Source organism: Anas platyrhynchos, chromosome 22, assembly GCF_047663525.1.
Source record: "Anas platyrhynchos isolate ZD024472 breed Pekin duck chromosome 22, IASCAAS_PekinDuck_T2T, whole genome shotgun sequence".
Lineage (NCBI taxonomy): Eukaryota > Metazoa > Chordata > Aves > Anseriformes > Anatidae > Anas > Anas platyrhynchos.
This window is the reverse complement of record NC_092608.1, coordinates 1,888,833-1,912,325: the sequence shown is the minus strand read 5'-3', so window position 1 is coordinate 1,912,325 and position 23,493 is coordinate 1,888,833. Positions and strand designations below refer to the sequence as shown.

The 23,493-nt window shown below is 61.7% G+C and overlaps 2 protein-coding genes across 5 annotated transcripts; both read left to right on the top strand.

Annotated features, from left to right (window-relative positions):
* Positions 1 to 43: 43 nt before the first annotated feature.
* On the top strand, positions 44 to 7,021 carry NOL9 (nucleolar protein 9). The gene is made up of 12 exons (XM_027443375.3): positions 44 to 285; positions 359 to 584; positions 795 to 922; positions 1,141 to 1,279; positions 1,831 to 1,927; positions 2,672 to 2,769; positions 3,566 to 3,727; positions 3,909 to 4,197; positions 5,074 to 5,185; positions 5,317 to 5,494; positions 6,242 to 6,375; positions 6,695 to 7,021. Exons 1-12 carry the CDS (start codon positions 76 to 78, stop codon positions 6,821 to 6,823), a joined length of 1,902 nt encoding a protein of 633 aa, XP_027299176.3. The 5' UTR covers positions 44 to 75; the 3' UTR covers positions 6,824 to 7,021.
* An 889-nt stretch (positions 7,022 to 7,910) lies between these two features.
* Positions 7,911 to 23,254, top strand: PLEKHG5 (pleckstrin homology and RhoGEF domain containing G5). Of its 4 annotated transcripts, none has more exons than XM_072026836.1 (22): positions 7,911 to 8,070; positions 12,696 to 12,772; positions 15,932 to 16,061; positions 16,175 to 16,277; positions 16,405 to 16,465; positions 16,565 to 16,656; positions 16,734 to 16,870; positions 16,946 to 17,094; positions 18,775 to 18,960; positions 19,128 to 19,298; positions 19,377 to 19,472; positions 19,567 to 19,617; positions 19,766 to 19,915; positions 19,993 to 20,103; positions 20,170 to 20,319; positions 20,407 to 20,544; positions 20,627 to 20,746; positions 20,822 to 20,954; positions 21,068 to 21,183; positions 21,257 to 21,426; positions 21,503 to 22,285; positions 22,367 to 23,254. In XM_072026836.1, exons 1-22 carry the CDS (start codon positions 8,004 to 8,006, stop codon positions 22,374 to 22,376), a joined length of 3,201 nt encoding a protein of 1,066 aa, XP_071882937.1. In that variant the 5' UTR covers positions 7,911 to 8,003; the 3' UTR covers positions 22,377 to 23,254. The 4 variants fall into 4 exon arrangements, with proteins under 4 accessions (XP_071882937.1, XP_071882936.1, XP_071882939.1 ...); XM_072026835.1 differs by lacking the exon at positions 7,911 to 8,070 and adding an exon at positions 10,204 to 10,337; XM_072026838.1 differs by lacking the exons at positions 7,911 to 8,070; positions 12,696 to 12,772 and adding an exon at positions 13,452 to 13,890.
* The last annotated feature ends 239 nt before the right edge of the window (positions 23,255 to 23,493 follow it).

The following is a 23,493-nucleotide window of genomic DNA, read 5'->3' as shown; positions in this document are numbered from 1 at the left end:
CGGCGCCTCTTAAAGGCCCGGGGGGGGCGCGGCTCTCGCGAGAGGGGCGGAGGCGGCGGAGCGGCGGCCGCGGCCATGCCCGCTCGGCGCGGCCGCCCCCGCCGGGCCTCGGCCCCCGGCCGCTCCTCAGCCACCACCACCCCCCGTGGGGGCCGCTCCGAGGCGGCCTGGCGCGAGTTCGCCGCCTCCTTCGTGCGCGCCGGGATGGTGCCGCCGGCCGATACCGGCCTGGCCGCCGTGGAGGCGGCGGAGGGAGCCGCCGTGCTGCTCCTGGCGCCGCAGCAGGTGGGCAGCGCCCGGGGGGGACAGGACGGACCCGCTGCCGGTGCTGCTGCCTCACGCCGTCTCCCCCCCGCAGGCGCTGACTTTCACCGGGAAGTGCCGCCTGCGCTGCCTGTACGGTGCCGTCCGTGTGCTGGGCTTCGCCATCGGGCCGCACCAGCCGGGGCTGCCGGTCTTCTCGCCGCCCACACACTGCGCGCTGGCCCTGGAGGCGCTGCCCGCCGCCCGCCCGCCCGCCGCCGACCCCCGGCAGCTCCGCGCCGCCGCCCGCGCCGCTATGCGAGCGCACCGGGTCCGCCGCCGTGAGTGGGGAACGGGGACACCGGGGGGGACCGGGACCGGGTGGGCGCCATTTCGCGTGTGGTGCGGGCCGGGCCGGGCCGGGCCGGCCGCCATTTCGCGTGTGGTGCGGAGCGGTGCGGGGCCGCCGCCGCCATTTCGCGTGTGGTGCGGTGCGGGGCCCGGCCGCCATTTCGCGAGTTCTCAGGGCCCCGGTGTTCCCCCCCTCACAGAGGCGCGGGTGAAGGTGATGGCGAGGTTCTCGCCCGAGTGCGCCGTGGTGCTGCTGGAGCATCTGGACACGCCGGTGACACGGTTCCTGCTCAGCCTCCCGCCGCTCTCACGGCTCTTCGAGGCACAGGTGAGTCCCAGGAGGGCACCTCACAGGCACCCATCTCGGTGGGACTGGGTTGCTCCACATTTGCTGCTCCTCCACCAAAACGAGCATCCTGTGGAGCAAGAGGAGCCAGCATGTGCTTGGCGTGCCTGCAGCAGTCCTGTCAGTACCCAGCAGCACAAAACACACGTCTGTATGGCTTCACATGTGTCTTCTCAACCCTTTTTTCTGCTCTCCTATAGAAAAAAGAAGAGTCCAGCTTCACAACAGAGGATGCAGTTCTGGCATCCGTCGGTATCGTGAAATGTAGCCCAGATAACGGACTGCTGGTGTCAAAGAGCATGTTCCTAGCCCTGGAGGAGCTAATACAAGCGTGTTGTGGTGAGTAGCATGGACTTGGCAGAGCTTTAGTGGCTAGAAAAAAAGAAGCGCAGAGTTTTTCATGAATTATAATTAGGGGGAAGAGTACATTTTAAAAGGAACTGATTAAAGGACATACTCTTTTTGAAGCAGTGTGCAACTTGAGCTTATACAGCACCTGGGTTGGGTTTGTGTCTCTACTGCCTGATAAGCACTTCAGTGGTATAAAGATATTTCTCAACTTGATGTCAAAACTCCTTTGGTTTTGCTCTTTGTACTGTGTAAAAAAACATCTTTATCTAACAACGTTAAAAATATCGTGAGCAGTTGGAATTAATACCAACTGTGTTGTAGTATTAGAGCTTTCTCCTCCTTTTAGGAGCCTCTTCCCTTTACATTGATAAACTTAACGTATTGCTCTTTAAAGGACTTTTTTTTATTAAAATGCATCATAGTCAGACCAGAGATTCTGTAGGTTTTGCAAGTTGTTTTCTTTCACAAATTTATGTAAATAGGGCACATCAGAATAACTCCCTGTCAGCCCCTTTCAGAGAATGCTTTTTTCCCCCCAGCGGAAGATGAAGGTGTCCCTGTCATTATGGTGTGCGGTCCAAAAAGCATTGGGAAGTCAACATTTAACAGATACCTGATCAATCTGTTACTGAATCAGTGAGTTTTTTTTTCATGTTGTATGGCTTTTTAAGTAATGCATGTGATTTAAGAGAAGAAGAAAACTACCTGCCAAGATGCTCAAGAATGTTGTTTTCACTGGAAACTGGTTATCTTCTTTTTTGGGGAAAAAAAAAAAGCCTAGTTATCTGTTTTCTTGTCTTTTCTGTATTCTTGCAGAAAAGCTGCATACTGAAATATTTCTACTGAAATACTGCTAACAGCAACTTGGACCGTATGAACTAATGGACACCAAACAGGGTTTAGTAATAAGTAGAGATTTATAACACCTAAAAATACACCGAAGGTTATGACTTGTTATTGTCTCCAGATTCTTGGCAGAAAAAGGTGTAGAAGCTTATTATCTTGGCTACTGCATGCTAAAAATAAGGATTACAGAATTCATAAATATCAAATAGCTGATCTCAGAGTGCCCAGTTCATATGAGAGAGGTGGTACGCTGATTAGCAACACTTCTGATGTACTGTTCCCATTACTCTTAAGACTGGATAGGTGTGAAGCTATTGTCATACAAGCATTTGATATAAAGTACGGTGTAGCTGAGCCCTTTATGTTCTTGCTTAATATTTGCTCAAGTGAGAGAAGGGCCTAAGCAAGTGGTGGTTTGACTGTTTAGTTTAATTTTGATGACCTGGAACAAAATCAGATTGTGCTTTGTACGTATTCAAAGTCATGTCCTTTTTCTTCTAGTGGATGCTAACATATGGGCTTCTTTCACTGCAGCCTTCCCTCCGTTGAATATATGGAATGTGACATAGGTCAAACAGAATTTACGCCGCCTGGATGCGTGTCTTTAAGCAGCGTAACAGAGCCGTTTCTTGGTACGTGCTTTGCTGTTTTCAGCATTTTCCAGAAACATCTTTAATTCCCAGAAGGTGCTTTTTGAGTAGGGGCTGTACTTCAGGCAAAGTTGCCGCATCTACTGAAGGTGCATGTAAAGAATAAAAACCTATAAATGTTTTCTTGCTAGGGTTGTGTAAGATCCATGTGAAAATATTGATAAATAACATGGAGCCATTCTCCCTTCTTGTTTTTCTTCCTCTATATTTTAAAGGGAAGATTTGTGTCTATAAGCCAGTGGAACAGGTTGTGACGAGTCAAAGTGGATTTTCAGCCTTTCAGATTTGTAGGGTTGCTTTGGGAAAACTTGTCTTAGTTATTAGTCTCTGCAGGTATAATTAGTTTGAGGAATGCCAAGTAGATCCATATAGATCAGGGGCTGTTCTCACTGGAGGGGGAGAAAAAAACAAGTGAACAAAAAAACCCTGTAGCCAGAGAAACTGTTAGTATTTGTGGTTCTGTGAATTTGGGTCCATGTCTATAAAAGATATTATCCAAGTGATTTGCTTTTTGGATAGCTTGTCATAGGAGATTGTGAATTTTTAGAACTTAGGAACAAATAAATAATACTTAAAAAAAAAAAAAAAAAAAAAAAAAATCAATTGCATGGAGTCTGCAACTACAGAAGAACTTGTTTTGCAAGACTATACGAGAATGACTGTTAAAATGCTAAAAGAAGACAGTTTATTTCAAAAGGGATTGCTTGTAGGTACTTGATAGGGATGAGGGGTTGCATTTCAGTTACTGGAAGTATTAGAGGCTTGTTCTTATTTTCAGGTCCACCATTCACTCATCAGCAAACGCCACGTAAGATGGTATATTACGGACAGACCAGCTGTGAGCAGGACACAGAAAGATACATCGATGTTGTGAAGTACGTGTTCAACTCCTACAAGAAGGAAGTGCCTTTAGTCATCAACACTATGGGCTGGGTGAAAGGTAAACACGGTTAATCTATTCTGAAGAGACACGAACCTAAGCAGTATGCCTCTACGCTTCCTAGAGAGTCTAGGATAAGAAAGTAACAGCTTACTGCGCTTGAGCTACTGTCACTCTTCCATAACAGCACTGAAATTTCTCTACAAGGTGGCAGTAATAGAGTTTTCTCTGCTTCCTACAGGCGAGGGTTTGCTGCTTCTGACCGACATGATTCGGCTGTTAGCGCCCACTCATGTGGTTCAGATGGATGTGTATGACTGGAAGGCCATGGATCCACTCACCCCCGAGTACGTTCACCTTGCTCCTGGCCTGTATACCAAAGGCAAGCAGCAAGGCAAGAGCAAGCAAACGAATCTGAGTGCAGCAGAGAGCTGGAAGTCCTCTGAAGGAGAGGAAGATACATCAGTTCCTGACTATAAACTGCTCTATATCCACCCGGAGTTCCCTCGAGCTGGGGTTGCAGGTGAAGCGTAAGTAGTAAGTGCTGTGTGGTGGTTAATTTGCTTAATAAAAGTATGCTTAGTCCTGACAGGAAATTAATGACAGAACTCCTGCATAGGCCTTCAGTACCCCTGTTAAATTGTTCAGATGCTATAAGGTTTATTGTCTCCTAATAAGTTCGCCTGTTGTTGTGTTTTGGTGGGAGGTGGTTGAGGGACTTTTTCAGTTTCTTGTTTTTTTTTTTTTTGTTGTTTGTTTGTTTTTGGGGGCAGGGGGTTGTTCCTCCCTGCACTGCTTACAGTGTCTGCTATAAGTTATTCAGACTTCTACACTGGGCATACTTTATGCTTACAGAATCCTGTCTCCTTTTTTTCTTTTTTCCCCTAATGGGGAAGTTCCTTGCCTATTTCTAACAGACATAGATGGTCATGGTAATTTCTCTGACATTTCAAGTCAGTTTGTTTACATTTTTGAAAGGCATGATTTCCTGGACCTTGACTCTTTGTTGCCCATTTTAAATGCTTTCTGTTGAGTCAACTTTCCCTGAAGAGCTATTTAAGAAAGCAAGTGTACTGTTCTGTCTCACAGCTATATGAATAGCAAGGTTGGAGAAGGGAAAAGTTCTCTAATAAGACTTCAGTTTGATTTTGTGGGTTCTGTTTATTTTTTTTAAAAGCTATATTGGATTACTAGTGCCTCTTCAAAATGCCCTAAAATCCTGTGATTCCTTAGAGGTAACAAAAATACGGCTCTAAATTTTCTTCAAAGATTCAAGTTCTAAAAACTTAACTTGTGTGAGATAGTGGCTGATTCTGCATGGTGTACTCAGGGATGTCTGGGGGTTATCTGGCTGAATTGCTCCGTGTGTGCTGTCTTTTCTTGATGTGTTGCGGTTCCTTTTCCAGGCGAGTACACAGCAGCATCCTACGTGACATGTCAATACTAGGTTACCTTGGTCACCTGCAGCCTCCACACATGGGATCAGTACTCCCGCTGCATAGTTTTGTGCCATACCAGGTAAATGAGCATTTTTGAAAGACCTGAGATAATATCTCTCTGTCTCAGGTTTTGTGTACTTAAAATTATCTCTGAACTCAAACCAAACTTACGTAGAGTTAATGAAACAGGTTTTTTTTCTTTCCCCTTAGGTACCTTTTAATGCTGTTGCACTCAGGGTCATTCATACGGATGTTGCTCCTACCAATATCATGTATGCAGTGAATGCCAGCTGGGTCGGGCTCTGCAGGATACCAGACGAAATCAGATGCCAAAACGATGGGCCAGTCCTGCTGACACAGACACCGGTCTGTGATTGCCTTGGCTTCGGTAAGTGAGCCAGGGAAACCTTAGGCTATGTTCTCATGTGTCATGTTTTGACAGGTATATTGCCGAATGGAAAGAGTAGAGTAGATAATTCCATCAAAAACAAATGGAAAAGTAGGATTTGATTGAAGAACAATCAAAAATACATCTTGTCTTCTATTACAAGCTGTGCTTCAAGTCCTTCGCTTCTCTGTAACTTGTGGCAGCAGTTAAGGAGAATGTCACCGAGCAGCATCTTCTGTAGCTGGCTTCTCTTACTTGGCCTTTCATAGCTTGACAAATTACTCACTTTTTGGATTCGTGTCTTCAATAGAAGATTCCAAATGGCTTATACAAAATTCTTCAGCTGTCTGTGTGACTTGTTATTTCACAGCTGGTGGGGGGGAATGTTTTCCTTTCTCTAAACAGAGCTGCAACTGTAGTGTTTGTGGCCTGAAACATGCAAAGATTTCTCTAAGTACTGATGTTTGCTGTGAAGACGCAGTTCCGATTTTGAGGAGCTACCTTGAGTTTCTGTAGGAACACAACAATGAATGAGGATAGGCATTTTGAGATGTTAGGCGCTCTTACATATGCAGAGATGTTGGGAAGGTGGGATACAGAAGTGCAGGGTTATTTTTCCTCAAGATGTCTTGAATCATTTTTTTGGTTCTGGAAAAGCTACTTACTCAAAGAGCTTCAGCCACATTCAGTTATACAGTCCGAAGTAATTTGGTGGAGTTAGGACTGAACTTTCTATGTACTTTTCAGGAATTGTCCGAGGGGTTGAGATGGAGAAGAAACTTTATCATGTCTTGACACCGGTGCCTCCTGAGAACCTGAGACAAGTGAATTGTCTGTTGCTTGGGAATATTGCTATTCCAAACTGTGTTCTTGTGAGCCAGGTAGGTGTTGCTTGGGAGGAGGGTGGGAAAAAAGGGACAGGCTTGCTGGCAAATTCTCCATTTTCCTACTCTGAGGCTTATGTGTGTCCAGAGATGTCTGGGCATTAGCAGATGGTCATACTTGTAGGAAACTGCCCTTAATGCATAAAACCAACTGAGATAATGTTCTTGTTGTTGTTTTTCAGAGATCAGAGTGTATCTTCAGTGATAGCTTTCTCCTTTTCTTCCACTAAACTCTTATCAGTCTGTTTAAAGGAAGGTGCTTTCAATTCAGCTGAAGATACGGGTCCATAAAGTTGTTCCTATTTTTTTTTTCCAGGAAGGAATTGAGGGAGAGATCCCTTATGTCACATCTGAATATAACTACAACATTCTGGGGTCTGGGAAGCTGAAACAGAAGAAGCATTTCAAGAAGAGGGAGTATTCTTACCAGTGTGATTACACTTGAAGCCTTTAGGACCTCTGACTGCAGGATTTCTTTTATATGGCAAGAGGCAAGTGTAGTCACAGAAGCACTGGCTACCACAGCTCCAGAGAGACCCGGAACAAGTTTCTGATGTGTACATACTAAAACATGTCAATTTTTAATAATGCTTTATATTTTCAGTAAGTATTTTGGTGTTTTGTAATAAATACATTAAAAACAGTGGTTTGGTTTGATTTTTTACAAAGCCTTCCCTGACTTGGACATGGCTGTGGGTGGTTACCAGAAGCTCGTCCTTACTTAAAGTAGTAGCTTGTAGCATGAAGTGATTCTCCTGCGGCCACTGATCTTGCTTTTTTCAGCCTTGGTTTGCTCTGGCTGTGCACCCTGTTGTGGCTGAAATTAAAACAGTAAGTTTGGGTGTAAAAAGAGCTCTGCTTCTGCTGAGACTGTGTCATCCATCTCCTTCTGAAGGCAGGGTGGAAGTAGAAGGTAAAGTGGGCTGGAAGTGGAGAGGAATGCATTACCCTAGTAGTGCACAGAACAGCGCTGTGCTTGGTCTCATTTAAGTCTCATCCACTGCAGGACTAGAGGAATTTTCTTTTTCCTCACTTTTTTTTTGGGGGGGGGGCAACAATTTGCACCTGCGCGAAGATGAGTTTGGGGGGAGTCACGCAGAGGTGAGTAAGGGCTGCACCTAATTGGGAACACCTAAAGAGATAAGAGGAGGGCTGGGCACTTAACGCATCCACAGCTGCAAAGACAACCTCCCTTTTTCGTGCTGCCCGGTGCTGCAGCGTGGCTGTGCCCACAGCCCCGGGGGGTTATTTAGGCGCTGCCCTTAGCCCCGGGGAGCACCCGCTGCCCTCCGCAGCCCCTCGGGGGGGGGGGCACTCTGCGGAGAAGGCTTTTACCTGGCCCTGGGGGCTCGCTTGATGCCCTGGAGCTGTGCCCGTGTACCCGTAACCGCACGGACCCCACAAAGGGGCTCGAGGGGCGGCGGAGCTCGAGAACGAACGGGGATGGATGGGGGGGGGGGGGGGCGCTGCGGGAGGTGCGGCGGGGCCGGGCCGGGGCGGAGCGGGGGCGGCCGCGCCTCCGCCCCCCGCCGTGGCGGCTGCGGGCCCGGTGCGGGGGCGAGGGGAGCGGGCGAAGGGAGCCTCCCACCCCCCCACCCCCCCCCCAAGGGGCTGGGGGCCCGGCCATGAGCTCCGCGGCGATCAAACGCGGGTCCCCCCCCCGCAGCTGGCTCAACCTGCGCCGGGCGACGTGTGAGTAACGTGGGGGGGGGGGCACCGGGACCGGAGGGGGTGGGGGTGTTACCGACGGGGCCCCCTCGGGGGCGCCCCCAGCCCCGGCAGCGCGGTGGCCGCGATCGTGCCCCGGGAGCGTTGGGGGGGGGCGGAGGGGCGCTCTCAGCAGCCCGGTCTTTGCCTTGCTCCCCCCCCCCAAACCCTCAGCAGGTAAAGGGGGGGCTCAGGCCCCCTTCTCGCCCAGGCTGGGGGCACACCGTGGGTATCAGCCACGCTCCCCTTCCCCAGTACAAAAACTCAAATTTAGTTCCAGGAGTGACTTGGTGTGAGCCACCTGCTGTGTTTTGGTGCAAAAGTGCCGTAATCAATAGGAAATTGATGATTTGGTACTTAAAGCATCAGCAGCATGCTAAATACAACAGGATCCATGCTTTTTTTTTTTTTTTTAAATCTTAACATACCAGCTATGATTTTCTGTAGTTCTGGCCACCTTTTCTGGCAAAGGGTGCCTGGAAGCAGCAGAACTATGCCGAGCATGTGGTCCGCGAAGACGACGGTGTTGATGGTGATGAATTTTGGGGCTGGAATTGTCTGAGCCTGGCTGATCTTTCCGTGCAGGTTTTTTTTTTTTCCTATTTTAGGGAGAGTTTTGAGCAGTGCAGGTCTCAGCGCCTGTCCTCCTTGCAAAGAAAAGGAGGAAAATGAGATTTGTCTCCTGGTCCCTGCATCTGTGGCTGCCTCGCTGTCAGCTGGGGGAGAGCTTGGCAGGGAGGAAACGATGGTGTTTGAACCCGTTCCTCGGGACTGGTGGGCAGAGTCATTGCCGTGTTGGTGAAGTTCTGCTCTGGGGATTTGGCTGGGCATCACTTTGTGGTGGTGCTGGCAGGATCCGGCCCTGCCGGCCTTCCCCAAGCAGCGTGGGTCAGGCCTCCAGCCCTGGGCCTGCTCCGTGGGCACGTCCCCGGTCCCCGTCCCCTCTGTGGGAGCAGGCGTCACTTCAGGGCTCTGCCTTCACCCCCGCAGTCCCCAGAGAGGCCTGCATGGATGGGTTTAATTGATGAGGATTTGGCTTCTTTGGAGGCCAAGTCCACATATGGAAAACGCGTTTTGATGTAGACAGACCTACAAGAGCAGGCCTGGGGCAAGAGGCCAGGAGGGGAGCTCACTGCAAGGGCAGAGCTGCACACCCCAGTGTCCCACAGCGGGGCTGGGGACTGTCCCAGTTTGGTCGGGAAGGGGCTGGGGGGGGCTCGCCTGGGTTTGGCCCCAGCCCCGTCTCCTCCTCACCACCTGCTGGTGCCCCAGTAGGGGGGCTGAGCACCACCACCACCACCAGCACCACCACGGCTCCTGCTGGGGGCACGGGGGGGAAAGGTGCCGTCTGCTCACGCCGCCTGTGGGAGGCTTTAAGCCCAGCGCTTTCCCACTCGCTCAGATTTAGGGGAAAAATTCCATTGTGTGAGCCAGGGGAAAGCTGGAACAAAGCTCAGCCACGATCTTCAGACTTGAATCACAACCAGGTGTCTGAGCGGGAGCGGTGCCGGCGGCTCTATGGGCTCAGCAGCGCCTGCTCACGGCATCGTCCTCGCCGTGCCCGTCCCGGTGCTGCTGCCATCGGCTCCCTGCGATCCGTGCTGCTCTTCGGGCCATGCCCGGTGTGGCCGAGGTGGGGGCCCCGTCGAGCCGCGGCGCTCGCCCCCCGCTTCCCGCAGCATTCCTCCCCCCAGCCCTGGGACGGCACGGCTAGCGAACAGCCCCGCTCTTCATGCCGATTATTTTAATCACAAGCGTGTCTTGTCTCCTCAGCCGAATTTCTTTCATAGACGGCGGAAAGTGAAATTTGTGCAATGTCTGTAGGAGGCTGAAGAAAGGGCCTTTGTGCGCCCCGTGCGCGGGGCATTGGGCAGCCTCCAGCAGCACCCTCCGCCACCCCAGAGCTCCCAGCTCACGGGATGAATGCTCCGCTTGTCCGGAGACCGGGACCTGCTCTTAAAGCCGGAGCCGGGCCCCCCCGGCTAGTCCCACCGGTGGCCCCGGCGGGGCAGGCGCCGTGGGCACGGCTCCGTGGGGCCGGCCGAGCCAGCCCCCCCCGGGCACCCGGCAGCGAGGGCAGCAGCGCTGGCCACCCCGGCCTCCAGGCCGCGGCCCCAGGATGTTCCTGTACTGGAAGAAGCGGGGTGCGTACGAGCTGGGGGCTCTGCCCCCCGCGCTGGCAGGACTGCAGTACGGGGCGGTGGAGCGCTTCTCCTGGAGCTCCAGCCTGGACATCACAGAGGAGCTGGCGGGTAGGTCGCGGGGGCTGGAGGGGTGCATGGCTGCGGCGATGGGCTTGGTGAAAACCCTCCAAGCCCTGCAGAAAGGGAGAGGAGCCGGTGTGGGGGGGGACGGCAGCGGGAACGGGGATGCTGTGGGTGCAGTTGGGGAGCACCGGGTGAGCTGCCCCTGCAGCAGCACCTGCACGCGGCTGCACCGCTTCCTCCTGCTGCAAATACATCTGAAACTGCGAGTGGCTGGTGTGTGCGGTGACCGCCCTGCCTTGCAGGGGTCAGCAGGAGCCACCGGGAGAGCTGGGTGCGATGAACCAGCAGGAGCTGGGGAGAGGAGCTGGTGGCGGCAGGATTCCTCCCCTTTCCCTGGGAGTGCCCGTGGGGACCCAGGCACCCTCCTGCTCCTGCCAGATCCCGGGGGCTCCCTCTGTATGCACGTATCAACGAGCTCCTCTATGGCACACCTAAGGTCCTGCTACGTGCCTGAGCTCCCGCTGCTGCGGTCTGTGTTTGGATAAAGCCGTGCCGTGGGCAGCATGTCCCCGTGGAGGGACAGCTGGGGGCTGCCCGTGGGCAGGTTGCTGCGGCTGCGTGCCGGCACTGCGGGCTGCTGTGCCCGTCCTCACGCTCTCAGGGAGTTTGGAAAACTTCCCCTGGCTGGCATGAAAGAATTTCTTATTTGTTTCCGTTATTATTCCTGATAGGTCAAGTGAAATGATAATGGTGGCGGGGCGGCGTGAGGAGGGGCTGGAGCAGCCCAGTGGGTGCTGCGGGGCGGCCGCGGGGACAGAGATCCCATTGTGCTCCCGCGGCGCGGGGACGGCGCGTGGGCAGCGGGGCCCCACGGCAGCCGCGGGGCTCCCGGCCTCTCCCACGAGCACCGGGACCGGCCCTGCCCGTGGGGGTGCCCGCGGGGGTCCCCATGGGGGTGCCCCTGGGAAGGCTGAATGCAGCCCTCGCCCTGCTGGGTGCTGTGCCCCATGGGGACCCGGTGTCTGTGTGCGCCCCAGCACCTCGCGGGCTCCCCGGAGCTGCCACGATGGGTCCTGAGAGCGGAGCCGGGGGAAGCTGCAGCCTCGTGGGTCTCGGCACAGGGCGGCTGCCGGCTCCCCCGCCCTGGCAGGGCAGAAGGCAGCAGCTTTTCCACAGACTAAACCTAACCCGGCCTTGGCCGCGAGCCCGTCCCGCTGGGGCCGGGGCAGAAGCTGTTTTTGTTGGCAGGAGGGATGCGAAGGGATCGGCTGTGGGGAGCGGCGGGGAAGCCCCAGATGAGCTCCTGGGGCCGGGGCTGCTGTGCCCTGCCTGCGCCAAGCCCTGCCACGGCTCCGTGCGTGGGAGCCTCCGGCACAGCCGCCGTCCCCGTCCCCGTCCCCAGCTCCCTGCAGGAGGGCGCTGGCTTCGGGGCCTGGTGTCTGCCGTGAGCCGCCCGGAGTCTGTTATTTTTAAACTATTAGATGCGACGTATAACAAAAGCCTTCAAAATAGGATTTGTCCCAAAGGCCGATTTAACTGTTAGGACTTAAAGCAGCTCATAAGCCCCTTCGGGGGCCGGCGAGCGGCGGATTTAGCGCTCCCAGCGCTGCCCTCGCAGCCGTGGCCCGTGCCTGGCGTGGGAAGCGGGTGCAGGACGATGTCCCGCGCCCCGGCCGGGGCCGTGCTGCTGGGGCCAGCCGCACCCCCGGCACCTCGGGGTCCGGTCTGTGCTGCGGCTGCTGCCCGTCAGGAAATAAATCTCCATATTAGGGCAGGTTTGGGGCTTTGGGCCCGTTCCTGAGTTTGCAGCAGTGGGAGTTTGGGGAGAGCAGCGTGCGTCATCGCTGGCAGCGCCTGGTGCCAATGTCCCCATCCCAGGGGCATCTCCTGGCTGCCCTCTCCTGCCACGGAGCTGTCCCAGGCCAGCCTGGCCCCGTGTTTTGGGGTGCTGTGCACGCCCAGAGCAGCAGCCCCACGCTTTGGGGCTGGAGTCAGTGGGTCCTGACACTGCCAGGGCAGCGCAGGGAGCTCCCTGCCCTTCAGCAGGCGCAGTGCTGGGGTTTGGGCACAGGGTTTTGGGGGTTAGGGCAGCCGGGGTGTTACCAGAGGCTGCTGCTCACCAGCTCAGGACATGGTCTGTCCCCAGCTGGGCTGCCAGCTTCCATTCTCTGCCCTGTGCCCAGAAGGCGGGCGCTCGCTGTCTGGCCCCATCCTCCTGCATGGGTTACGGGGCAGGAGCAGCCTCAGCTGAGCCCCAGCACTTTGCTGAGTTACAGGAGCCGCGTGTGTGTGTGTGTGGAGTGCAGGGGCAGCAGCACCCCCACAGCGGGATGGGGTGGGCACGGGGCTGTGGGTACAGGTCCCCGTGGTGCCCCCAGTGCTAACCCTGCCTCTCACCCACAGATGAGCGGTGCCCGGCGGACGAGAAGGGGCTGCAGTGCCAGCACCCCGACTGCGCCGACAGGAGGAGGGCGGCCAAGGTAGGTCCCGAACCGGGCAGTGCTGCTTTCCTGCCTTGGCTCCGTGAGCGAGCAGGGCAGCGGGCACGCAGCGTTTGGTGCACGGCTGTGCCCCACTCCTTTTGGCATTACCGGGGCGGGCGCAGGCTCCTGCGGTCTCGCCCTGGCTCCCCGGTGCCGGCAGAACCGGTCGGTGGAGCCGGCTGGCCGGCAGCCACGGGGCACCGAGCAGCCCGCGCTGTGCCGGAGCCGTGAGGCCAGCCCCGGCCGTCCCGTGCTGCCGGGAGCTGCTGTATGGGGCTGTGCTGCCCCCCTGCCCTGTGCAACCCCGTTCGCCTTCGTGCTGGTGGTGTGGGGCCGTGGGAATCGCAGCAGCAGCGCCAGCTCGCCAGCTGCTCGTGGGAGAGCCCCAGGGAGCGCCGTGCCTGCACCCTGCTGCTCCTGCTCCACCGCTGGCCCCGGTGCAGGAAAAAAGCCCCGGGCGGCTGCTGGGAGCTGGCAGGGAAGGGCAGCGGCTCCTGGCAGCTTCGTGCCCTGTGTGGCCACCCGTGGCGAGAGCGCCGGCCCCTGCTGGGCATGCGTCTCAGCAGTGTCACGGTCCTGCTGCCCCTGGGCACCCGCAGGCTCGTGCACAGCGGGGATTTAACTGCACGGCGGCAGCTTCCCTGTTTCCCCACCTGGTGTAATTTAGGCTAATCTAATTGAGCCCGTCTGTCCTGTTCCCGGTGGGAGCGCACCGCTCGGCAAGCCGGCACAGGCAGCCTGGACGTGCCCGGGAGGGAGGGATCCTCTGCGCAGCTCACGGCTGCCTACCGGGGCTCGGCGTCAGCGCTGCAGGGAGCGGGTGCCACGCCGAGCCCCTTGAGGAGCGGCTGCACTCGTGCCCTTTGTGCCCGTGTCCATTTGGCCGAGCAGCAGCGGAGGTGCAGAGGGGATGGGAGTGCCCCGGGCTGCGCAGGGCCCCGGGAGTTAAGCAGTGCCGGCGGCTGGAAGTGCCCCATGCCACCTCTCCTAATCTTGTTGATCGCTAATGTAAAGCCGGGGTGGATTTAGGGCCCCTTATCTCTGGCTGCTCGACCTGCTGGCTCGCTCCGGGGCTGTCCTCGCTGCTGGTGCCGCAGTGGCCACGCCGGCTCCCGGTGAGTGCCAGGGTTCAGTGGGTCGGGGGCTGTGGCTGTGGGGAGGGGGCGCGGTGCTCGGGCCCTTCCCCACCGGCACGGTGCGGTGCTCGTGGCCTCGGCTGGAAAGGCACCACGGGGAAATTCCTGTGGCAACAAGAGCGACGGCTGTTCGGTCCTGCAGCCCTGGCAGCACCATCGAGGGCTTTTATTGTGAGCAGATGAGCGGGGCTGCTCTGCTTATTGACATCAGGCGCTGGCTTTTGAGAGCGCTGGGGAGGAAATAACGCCGCGGTGACCTTTCAGGCAGTGAGTTTCAGACGGGCTTTGCTCCCCAGCTCCTTCAGAGCCAGGCTGATCAGGGGCAGCCCCGTGCCGGCAGCCCCCCCAGCATCCCGAGCCCTGCTCCCGCGGGAACGTGGGCACATCGAGGGCACCGGGAGCCGGGCTGGTGTCCCCTGCTGCGTGACGCCCATGTGGCATTAGGGGGGTGCACCCCAGCACCGCCTTGGCCCCCTGCGGCCGGTGCCAGGCGAGGGGTGCGCAGCGCCGGGCACGGGGCTCGCAGTGGTCAGCAGGCGTGTCGTGGCCGTGTTTGCACGGGTGGAGCTGCTGGGTAAACACTCGGGCAGGGACACACGTGGCGCTGGGCTGCGGCCGCTCGCCAGCAGAGCTGGGAGGGAGCCGCCCGGACAGCCCTGCCGCCGGCACCGGGCACCCCCGAGAGGGACAGCGGCACGGGAGGTAGCGGGGGGTGGGGGTCCCAGGCTGGGTGCTGAGCTCGGGTGCTGGGGGTTGGGACGTGTGGGGCTGTGCTTGGGGTGTGGATGTCTGGGCTCAGGCTCTTGGGGCCCTGGGGCTGCCCCAACCCTGGGGTGGGTGTGCCTGGAGCTGGGGGGTCAGGGCAGAGAAAAGCACCCAAAGCCCGGGGTCTCTTGGCTACCTCCGGCTGCCCGAGAGGTGCCGGGGGGGGACTCAGCAGGCTTGGGGCTGGTGCTCGCTCCTTCCTGGCCGCGTGGGATCTCCTGTGCGGGGTTCTGTGGGATGTGCAGAGGGAGAGCAGAGGGGCCACACAGCCACGCGGGGTTTGGGGCACGAGGCCGGCACATCCCAGGGGCCGGGCAGCATCGGCGGGTGCCACGGCGGAGGCTGCCGGGTGGTGGGTGTCGAGCAGGGGCAGGTGGCCCCGGCGGGGAGCGCGCGGGTGTCGGGAGCGCGTCAGCACTGACCTCAGCAGCGCCGGGAGGAAGGAGGGCAGGAAGCGGGGGCGGCTGGAGGTGCTCCGGAGCTTCCTCCGCCGCGCAGGCAGGGCCCGCGCCTCCCGGGATGCTGCCTTGTGCCCGCCTCTGCCGCGGGGCCCCCGCCGGTGGGGAGCGGGGACGTGCCCCCGGCACGGGTTTGCAGCCACCGGCAGCGCCACGGCCTCTGGTGCGGGGCCAGCCGGAGCCCCCAGTGAGGGGTCACGGGCCGTGCACCGCTTTTGGGGCTGGCCAGGGGTTTAAAAATAAATGCCTGTGAATGCCCGGTTGAGGCTGAGGCCGCGTGCACAATCGGAGGAAATGCATCGGCTTGCAAGCATTGTTTTGCTGCAGACACTTGCTTCCTTCGTCCTGCCGTGGGGACACTGATCCTGCAAACACAAAGGGGCTCTGGAGCGGCCCCACAGCCTCCCTGGGAGCCCTGCAAGGCCCTGGCGAGCCCTCAGCCCAACCAGGGGCACTGGCAGCGTGTGGTGGCTCTGGGGAGGCTCGGGGACACGAGGCACAGGTGGCTGTCCCCCGGTCCCCTCCCTGCCTCTGTGGCCACACACCGTGCAGCCTCCCTGCCACAGCCCCGTGGCTCTCGGGGGTCCCCACACGGTGCAGCAGAGCTGGGCTGGGGGCTCCGTGCTGCGAGGCAGCACCAGCAGCCTCGTGGCTGTCCCCTGCTCTCCCTGCCGTCCCCATCCCCTGCCTTAATGCTGCCCCTGAGCCAAGAGAGGCTCTGAGCACAGCAGAGCTCAGCCTGGGGTGGGGGTCCTGCTGCCCGGCCCCCCTCCCCAGCCCAGGGCTGTGCCCCACAGGTATGCCACCACGCCGAGTGCCAGCAGCTGAACCACAGCAGCCCCCTCAGCCTGTGTGAGGTCTGTGACGGCCGCCTCCACGGCACCATGCACTTCGATGGCCACATCCGCTTCGATTTGCCCCCGCAAGGTGAGCCGGGCTGGACACGGCCCCAGACCCCTCGGTGGGACCCGTGCGGGGCTGGCGGACCCCGCGTGGGGCTGGGGGGTCGCGGCACAGCTCAGCCCCACACCCGTGCGCAGGCTCCATCCTGGCCCGCAACGTGTCCACCCGCTCGTGCCCCCCGCGCACCAGCCCTGCCTCCGACGTGGAGGAAGACGACGAGGGACCGGCGGATGGCAGGGGGTGAGCCGTGGCCGAGCCCCTGCTTGGGGCAGCTCGGGGCAGGGTGGGTGCCCCTGTGGTGCCCGGACCCTGCATGTCCCCAACCCGTGGGGACGCCCCGGTCACCCTGCCCGCGCTGTGCCCGCAGGGACAGGAGGAGCTCAGCGCTGAAGCTGCCCAAGAAGAAGGCTCGGCGCAGACACACGGATGTAAGGCACCGTCCCGCTCCCCGTGCGCTCAGGGGCTGTGCTGCGGCCCCATTTGGGAGCCCAGCACTGGGCCCTCGGTGAGCAGCTCATCCCCTGCAGGACCCCAGCAAGGAGTGCTTCACCCTGAAGTTCGACCTGAACGTCGACATCGAGGCGGAGATCGTGCCGGCCATGAAGAAGAAGTCCCTGGGGTGAGTCCACCTCCGCCACCCGGGTACGGCCCTGCTGTAGGGACCCCGCGGGACCCACGGGGCTGGTGTCCCCGCAGGGAGGTGCTGCTGCCGGTCTTTGAGAGGAAGGCGATCGAGCAGAGCAAGGTGGACATCTACCTGGACCAGTCCAACACGCCGCTCTCCCTGCACTTCGAGGCGTACCGCTTCGGGGGGCACTACCTGCGGGTCAAAGGTGCGGAGAGGGCCGTGGGGGGCCAGGCCCAGGCACCACGGGGCTGGGGGCTCTGACGGCTCTGCGCTTCCACAGCCAAGCCCGGGGATGAGCTGAAGGTGGAGCAGGCGGCGCGTGATGCCCGGTCGGCCAGCCTGCCCATCCTGCGCCCCGCCGGCACCGCCGCGCTCTTCGGGACGGCGCTGGAGCTGGGGCCGGGCCGCCGGGAGGGTGCTGAGGTCCTGGTGAGTACCGGTGGTGGCCCTGGGGAGCTTGGGGATGGGGTCTCCTGTATGGCCTCGTGCCCCCCCCTGGAGCCCCGTGCTCAGCTCCCCGCTGTGCTGAGCCAGCAGTGCCGTGCCGTGCCACACCGCAGCGCCTGTGCCAGGCGTGGCAGCTCAGCTGGTGGCCCCGCGGCCGTGCCACGTACGGGCTGGTACCAAACGGGCAGCTCCACGCCCCAGGGCCCCGCGGGGAGGCCCTGAGCTTCCACGCCGACCCCAGGGCTTGCCCTGGCTGCGGTCCCAGCTGGGACGTGGCCGCCGTCCCTCCTTGCCATGGCGCCTGGCAGCTGCTGTGTGCAGCCTCGGTCCTGCCCCATGGACCCTGGCCCCAGATAAGGCGTGGGGCCGGGCTCAGCACCACTCCCCGTGGGCACAGGTGCCACCTTCGCAGGGCCACGCAGCTCCTGCTCCTGGGGGATGTGGCCCCAGGGTACCCAACAGGGGAATTGTGGCTGCCAGCCCCGTGCCGGCGGCTCCTGAAGCACCCTGGCTGTGTGGCCGGGGCTGGTGGCCGCCCGCATCCAGCACTACAATGCCTGGCAGCGGGACCAGCGCTCCCCTGCTGGGGCAAGGGGGCCGGTGGGCATGGGGCGGCCCCCACGGCGGTGTCAGCCCCAGCCAGGCCCCCAAGGGCAGGCAGGAGCCGAGCTGAGCCAGGGCAGCAGGGCTGGCGCCACCCGGGATGCTGGGGAGCAGCACGGCACGGTGAGCTGCGGGGCCACGCGTGGAGCACAGTGGGGTAGGTCCCCCAGGGCTCACCTGGGCACACGGCAATGCCTGTCCCTGCCTGGGGGCGGTGGGGCTCCCTGTGCCACCCGCTGCCCTCCTGGGGGGGACGTGGCAAGGAGCAGGGATGTGCCGAGTCCCCTGGGCATGGGGGGAGCCGCAGCCCGGCCGCCCTTTGTGCCGGGGCAAGGAGAGGGCAGTGGCCACGTCCCCGCGTGGCCTTGGCGCAGGGATGCGGGGATGTGTGAGCGGGGCTGCGCCGTGGTGCCCGGGCAGGCGGGCGCTGCCTGGCTGGGACCCAGCTCCTGCGGCGGGCTGGGGGTCTTTGATCTTTGCCAGCGAATTGTTTGGGTCTGTTTAGCTTATCTGGCGAGGAGGGAAATTAGGTTTTCTGTGCTGGCCCCACCTCCTTTTGTTCGGAGGAGCCCGGCCAGAGCCTGCCCGACTTCACAGTTCAAGTTCAGAGCAGCTCGCCTGGGCGGGCGGCGCGGGGCTCGGGGCTCTCGGCCCCCCCGGGATGCGCTGAGCCGCAGCGCCCCGCTCTGCTGGGGCCAGGAGCGGCCGTGGGGGCCCTCGGGCAGCCGGGATGCAGGTACGCAGGTCAGTGCGGGCGCCGGCAGAGCGGGCTGGTGGCCCACGGAGGGCACAGCTCTGCGCGCCCCGGCACGGCACGGGTGGGGGGACCCGGGGGCCGGAGCTTGCCGTGGGCACGGCGCCGTCTGCACGCAAGGCTGGCCTCGCTGCTGGGGTGTGTTGCGCTGGGGTCTCTGCCCCGCCACCATCCCCACCCCGGGCCCATCCCAGTGGCACGGCCACAGCCAGGCGAGGAGGAGAGCAGGGCCAGGACGCAGCCCCCTGGGGCTGGCCCCGCGTCGTGGAGACGCCCTGGGGACACCGCCGGCTGTCCCCGCACAGGCTCCGGGCAGGCGGAGGAAGAACATGACGGAGTTCCTGGGGGACGCCAACATCCCCGGCCCCGAGCTGTCCCCGCACGGCAGCGGCTCCCTGCCCACCAATGGCACCGACACCTGGAAGAACCGTGCCGCCAGCCGCTTCAGCGGCTTCTTCAGCTCCGGCGCTGGCACCGGCCCCTTCGGGCGGGTAGGTGGATATGTGGGGAGGGGGCGTGGGGGCGGTGAGGCTGCAGCCCCACTGGGGTGGTGGGACGAGGTCATCTGTGGTCACGGTCCCGCTCCGTGGGCAGCGCGGGGAGGGCCCTGCCTCGTCCCCTCCGCCCCTGGCGCATCGGCTCCGTGCTTCCTGGGCAGGAGGTGGATAAGATGGAGCAGCTGGAGAGCAAGCTGCACACCTACAGCAGCTTCGGGCTGCCCAAGCTGCCCCCGCAGCTCCGTTTCGACCAAGACTCCTGGGAGGAGGACGGGGATGACAGCAGCCTGGCGCTGGAGGACAGCTGGCAGCAAATCATCGAGGGCACGGAGGTAGGGCCAGGGGGTGCCGGGGATGGCCACGGCGTCCCCGCTCCCGGTCTGGCGCGGCACTAACGCTCAGCCCCGCAGGCCCTGACGCGCCGGCAGTGCCACCAGCAGGAAGCCATCTGGGAGCTGCTGCACACCGAGGCCACCTACATCCGCAAGCTCAAAGTCATCACCGACGTGAGTGCCCCTGCTGCTCGCCGGGGATGCCCGGCCACGGGTGCCCTGTGCCGCAGCGGCTCGCCCCCAACGGGCTCCTGCTCTGTCCCCACAGCTCTTCCTCTGCTGCCTGCTGAACCTGCAGGAGTCGGGGCTGCTGTGCGAGGTGAGTGGCACTGCGATGGGACGGGGATGTGCAGGGTCTGGTATCACTGCAGGTGGTCTCGGGGAGGGCAGCACGTGGCAGGGGTGCATGGGGTTGGGACCCAGACCCGTGGTGCCAGGCCTTGTGCAGCTCCCCACCTACCCCGCAGGTGGATGCCGAGCGACTTTTCGGCAACATCAGGGAGATCATCCAGCTGCACCGCAGCCTGTGGAGCAGCGTCATGGCCCCGGTGCTGGACAAGGCCCGCCGGACCAAGGCGCTGCTCGACCCCGTGGACTTCCTCAAGGGCTTCAAGGCGGTGAGCGGGGAGCCCGTGCCGTGCCGGGGGGCTGCGCCGTGCCGTGCCCGGCGGTGACACCTCTGTGCTGCCCGCAGTTCGGCTCGCTCTTCAAACCCTACATCCAGTACTGCATGGAGGAGGAGGGCTGCATGGAGTACATGCGAACGCTGCTGCGGGACAGCGAGCTCTTCCGCGCCTACGTGACGGTAAGGGGGGAGCAGCACGGGGTGGGGGACAGGGACAGGGACAGGGCTGACACCCGCACGCCGCAGTGGGCCGAGAAGCACAAGCAGTGCAGCCGCCTGAAGCTCAGCGACATGCTGGTGAAGCCACACCAGCGCCTCACCAAGTACCCGCTGCTCCTCAAGTCCGTGCTGAAGAAGACGGACGACCCGCGCACCCGTGATGCCATCCTCACCATGGTACGGGGCACGGCGTGGGGATGCGGGCAGGTGGGCTCGGAGCGGGGCAGCCCCCAGCCCCCCTCACGCCCGCTGCCCACGCTGCAGATCGGCTCCGTGGAGCACTTCATCAACCACGTCAACTCGCGGATGCGGCAGCGTCAGGAGCAGCAGCGCCTGGCTGCCATCCTCGGCCGCATCGATGCCTACGAGGTGGTGGAGGGCAGCACGGATGAGGTGGACAAGGTAGGCTGGGAGTGCCTGAGCTGCTGTCTCGTGCCACCCGGGCCGTGCCCTGCCCCTTGCTGATGCCCACGGCTCCCTGCAGCTGCTGAAGGAGTTCTTGAGGCTGGACCTGACGGCCCCCATGCCCGGCACCTCCCCGGATGACACCCGGCAGCTCCTCCTTGAGGGCAGCCTGAAGATGCGGGAAGGTAAAGACAGCAAGGTGAGGACCACGGGGGGACGGGGAGCTCGCCCCCCGTGCGCTGGCCAGCACCCACGGTCTTGCTCTTGCCCCCAGATGGATGTCTACTGCTTCCTCTTCACCGACCTCTTCCTCATCACCAAGCCTGTCAAGAAGGCTGAGCGCACCAAGGTGGTCCGGCAGCCCTTGCTGGTGGACAAGGTCGTCTGTCGGGAGCTGAAGGACCCAGGTGAGCAGCCCTGGTGGGGACGGGGCACTGGGGCAGCTGGCCCCCAGCCCAGGGAGGTGCCGGCAGCCCTGGCCGGCCCCACGGTGCAGCTCACGGCCCCCCCCTGCCCACAGGCTCCTTCCTCCTCATCTACCTGAATGAGTTTGGGAGCGCTGTGGCTGCCTACACCTTCCAGGCCAGCGGGCAGTCGCTGTGCCGCAGCTGGGTCGAGGCGCTGCACAACGCGCAGGTGAGGGGTGCCGAGGGTGAGGGGGGCGCGGGGGTCCCGTGCCTGCTGCCCCCTGACACCTCCCCTTCCCCAGAACCTGCTGCAGCGGCTACGGCTGCAGGAGCTGCAGCGCGGGCAGTGCCAGCGCCTGCAGGAAGAGGAAGAGGAGGAGGAGGAGGAGGAAGATGGCGAGAGCAGCACCTCGGCCGCCAGCTCGCCCACTGTCCTGCGCCGCAGCAGCACCAGCCTGGACTCCCAGCAGTGGTACGGAGCGGGACGGGGGCTCTGCATTCCCCCTGGGCACAGCGCCGCCCCCTCCTCACCTTCCCCACTTTTGCAGCCCCTCAGACGGCTCCACTGAGACCATCTCGGTGGTGGTGGTGGATGGCGGTGACGAGCTCTCCTCCCCGGACTCGGACGTGGGGCCGTTCGGCTCCCCGTCAGACAGCACCTCCGTGAGCACCGGCACCTCCGTGAGCACCGGCACCTCCGGCAGCACCTTGATGAGGGAGCTGCCCACGGACACCCTGCCCCTGCCCCAGGGCCCGGCTGCCCAGCCCGGCAGCTGCCGCTCGGCGTCCATCGACAGCGCTTACGGCACGCTCTCGCCCGCCTCGCCGCGGGACTTGGCGCGGCAGCAGGATGTGGTGGCCGAGGAGGAGCGGGATGTCCCGGCCCCACGGCCGCCCTCACCCCGGCTGCGCCGCCGGACGCCCGTGCAGCTCCTACCCTGCAAGACCCAGGTGCTCAAATCCAAGTCGGAGGCCAGCCTCCTGCAGCTGCTGGCCGGCCCCCCGGCCCCGCTCAGCCAGAGCCGGAGCCTCTCTGACCTCTGTGCGGCTCCCCCCAGCCCCCTGCTCCCCCAGCGGACTGGATGTGCCCCGGGGCACCCGGCCGCCCCCAGCGCCGACAGCAGCAGCGGTGACTCCACGTCTGAGCTCTCGGAGCCGGAGGAACACGCGGAGACCCCAGGGCCCACCCTGGGCCAGCCCAGCCGTGCCCCGCAGCCCACCGCCCGCCGCACCCTCTCGGACCCGCCGTCGGCACAGCACCGCAAGCTGACGCTGGCCCAGCTCTACCGGATCCGGACCACCTTGCTCCTCAACTCCACGCTGACGGCCTCGTACGTGCAGCCCCCTCCCCTCCGCTCGCCGTGCGCCCCGGCCCCGTGCTAACAGTGCTTCTCCCTCTCTGTGCCTTGCAGGGAGGTCTGAGAGCTGCCAGGGCGGTGAGGATGAGGATGGACACGCGGCCGCTCCGAGGAGCTCCTCCTGCTTCTAACCATAGCGTAACGCCAGGGCTGGGTAGAGCGAGTGCCCGCCAGCTTGTGCCGGGATGTCACGCGAGCATGTGTGGGGACATGGAGCGGCCCCCTCTTGGGAGGACACGTCCCGGGCAGGGCGGCACCGGGCTGCCCATTTCTACGGCCGTGTGGGGCCGGACACGACGCACGGCTCGCCCTTGGAGCACCAGGGCCGGGCGGTGGGGCAGAGCAGGGCTGCGCCCGGGAAGGCTGCGAGCTGGGGCGGCTCCGCGCGGGGAGGAGGGATCGCGATGTTGGCAGCGGTGAGCGGAGAAGGTGCGGGAGGGCCGTGGCGGGGGCGGCACGGAGCCGCCAGCGCGCGGGGCGGGAGGCCGGGGGTGGTGGCAGGAGGGGACGGTGCGGGGCTGGGGCAGGCGGTGGCCACAGGGTCTGGTCAGGGCAGGTGGGAGGGAGGCAGCGGCTGTGGGTGGCCAAAACCAGCGTAAGGAGCGAGGAGCCTCAGTGGCACGGGGTGAGGTGGCAGAGGCCGAGCGCTGGGTGCCATCCCGTGCCAGGCTGTGGTCCGTGGCCCCGTGGGGTTGCTGCCCACGGGCATGGCCCACGCCGGAGCAGGGCACCCTCCTGGAGCGTGTATTTATGTAGCTTCGGGCTGTCCCTGCAGCAGCGCTGCCTGCTGGGGCAGGGAGGTGACAGTGGCTGTGCCGTGGGCACACACTGGCCAAGGCCCTTGTGCTGGCTGCAGCGCGGTGCTGGTGGGTGGGGGCAGTGTCGTGGCCGCCCATCCTGCCATTGCGGTCCGGCCGAGCAATAAACCTAGCTGTGTGCACACTTGTGCCTGCCTCGCCTCTCTTTTGGGGCACCCGGGGCAGCCCCCAGGGCGCTGTGGGGATGGGGGGGGGACAGGTGTGGGGCACAGCCTGGGGCGGACACCTCGGTGAGGCTCACGGAGGCAGCTCCAGCCTCGTCACCCAGGGTGTGGGTTAGGGGCTGGGGGCATCAGCTCTGCCTGGCAAAGCTGGGAGTCCCGTGCGTCCCCCCCAGCCCGTGGTGGGGCTGTTCCAGCGGTG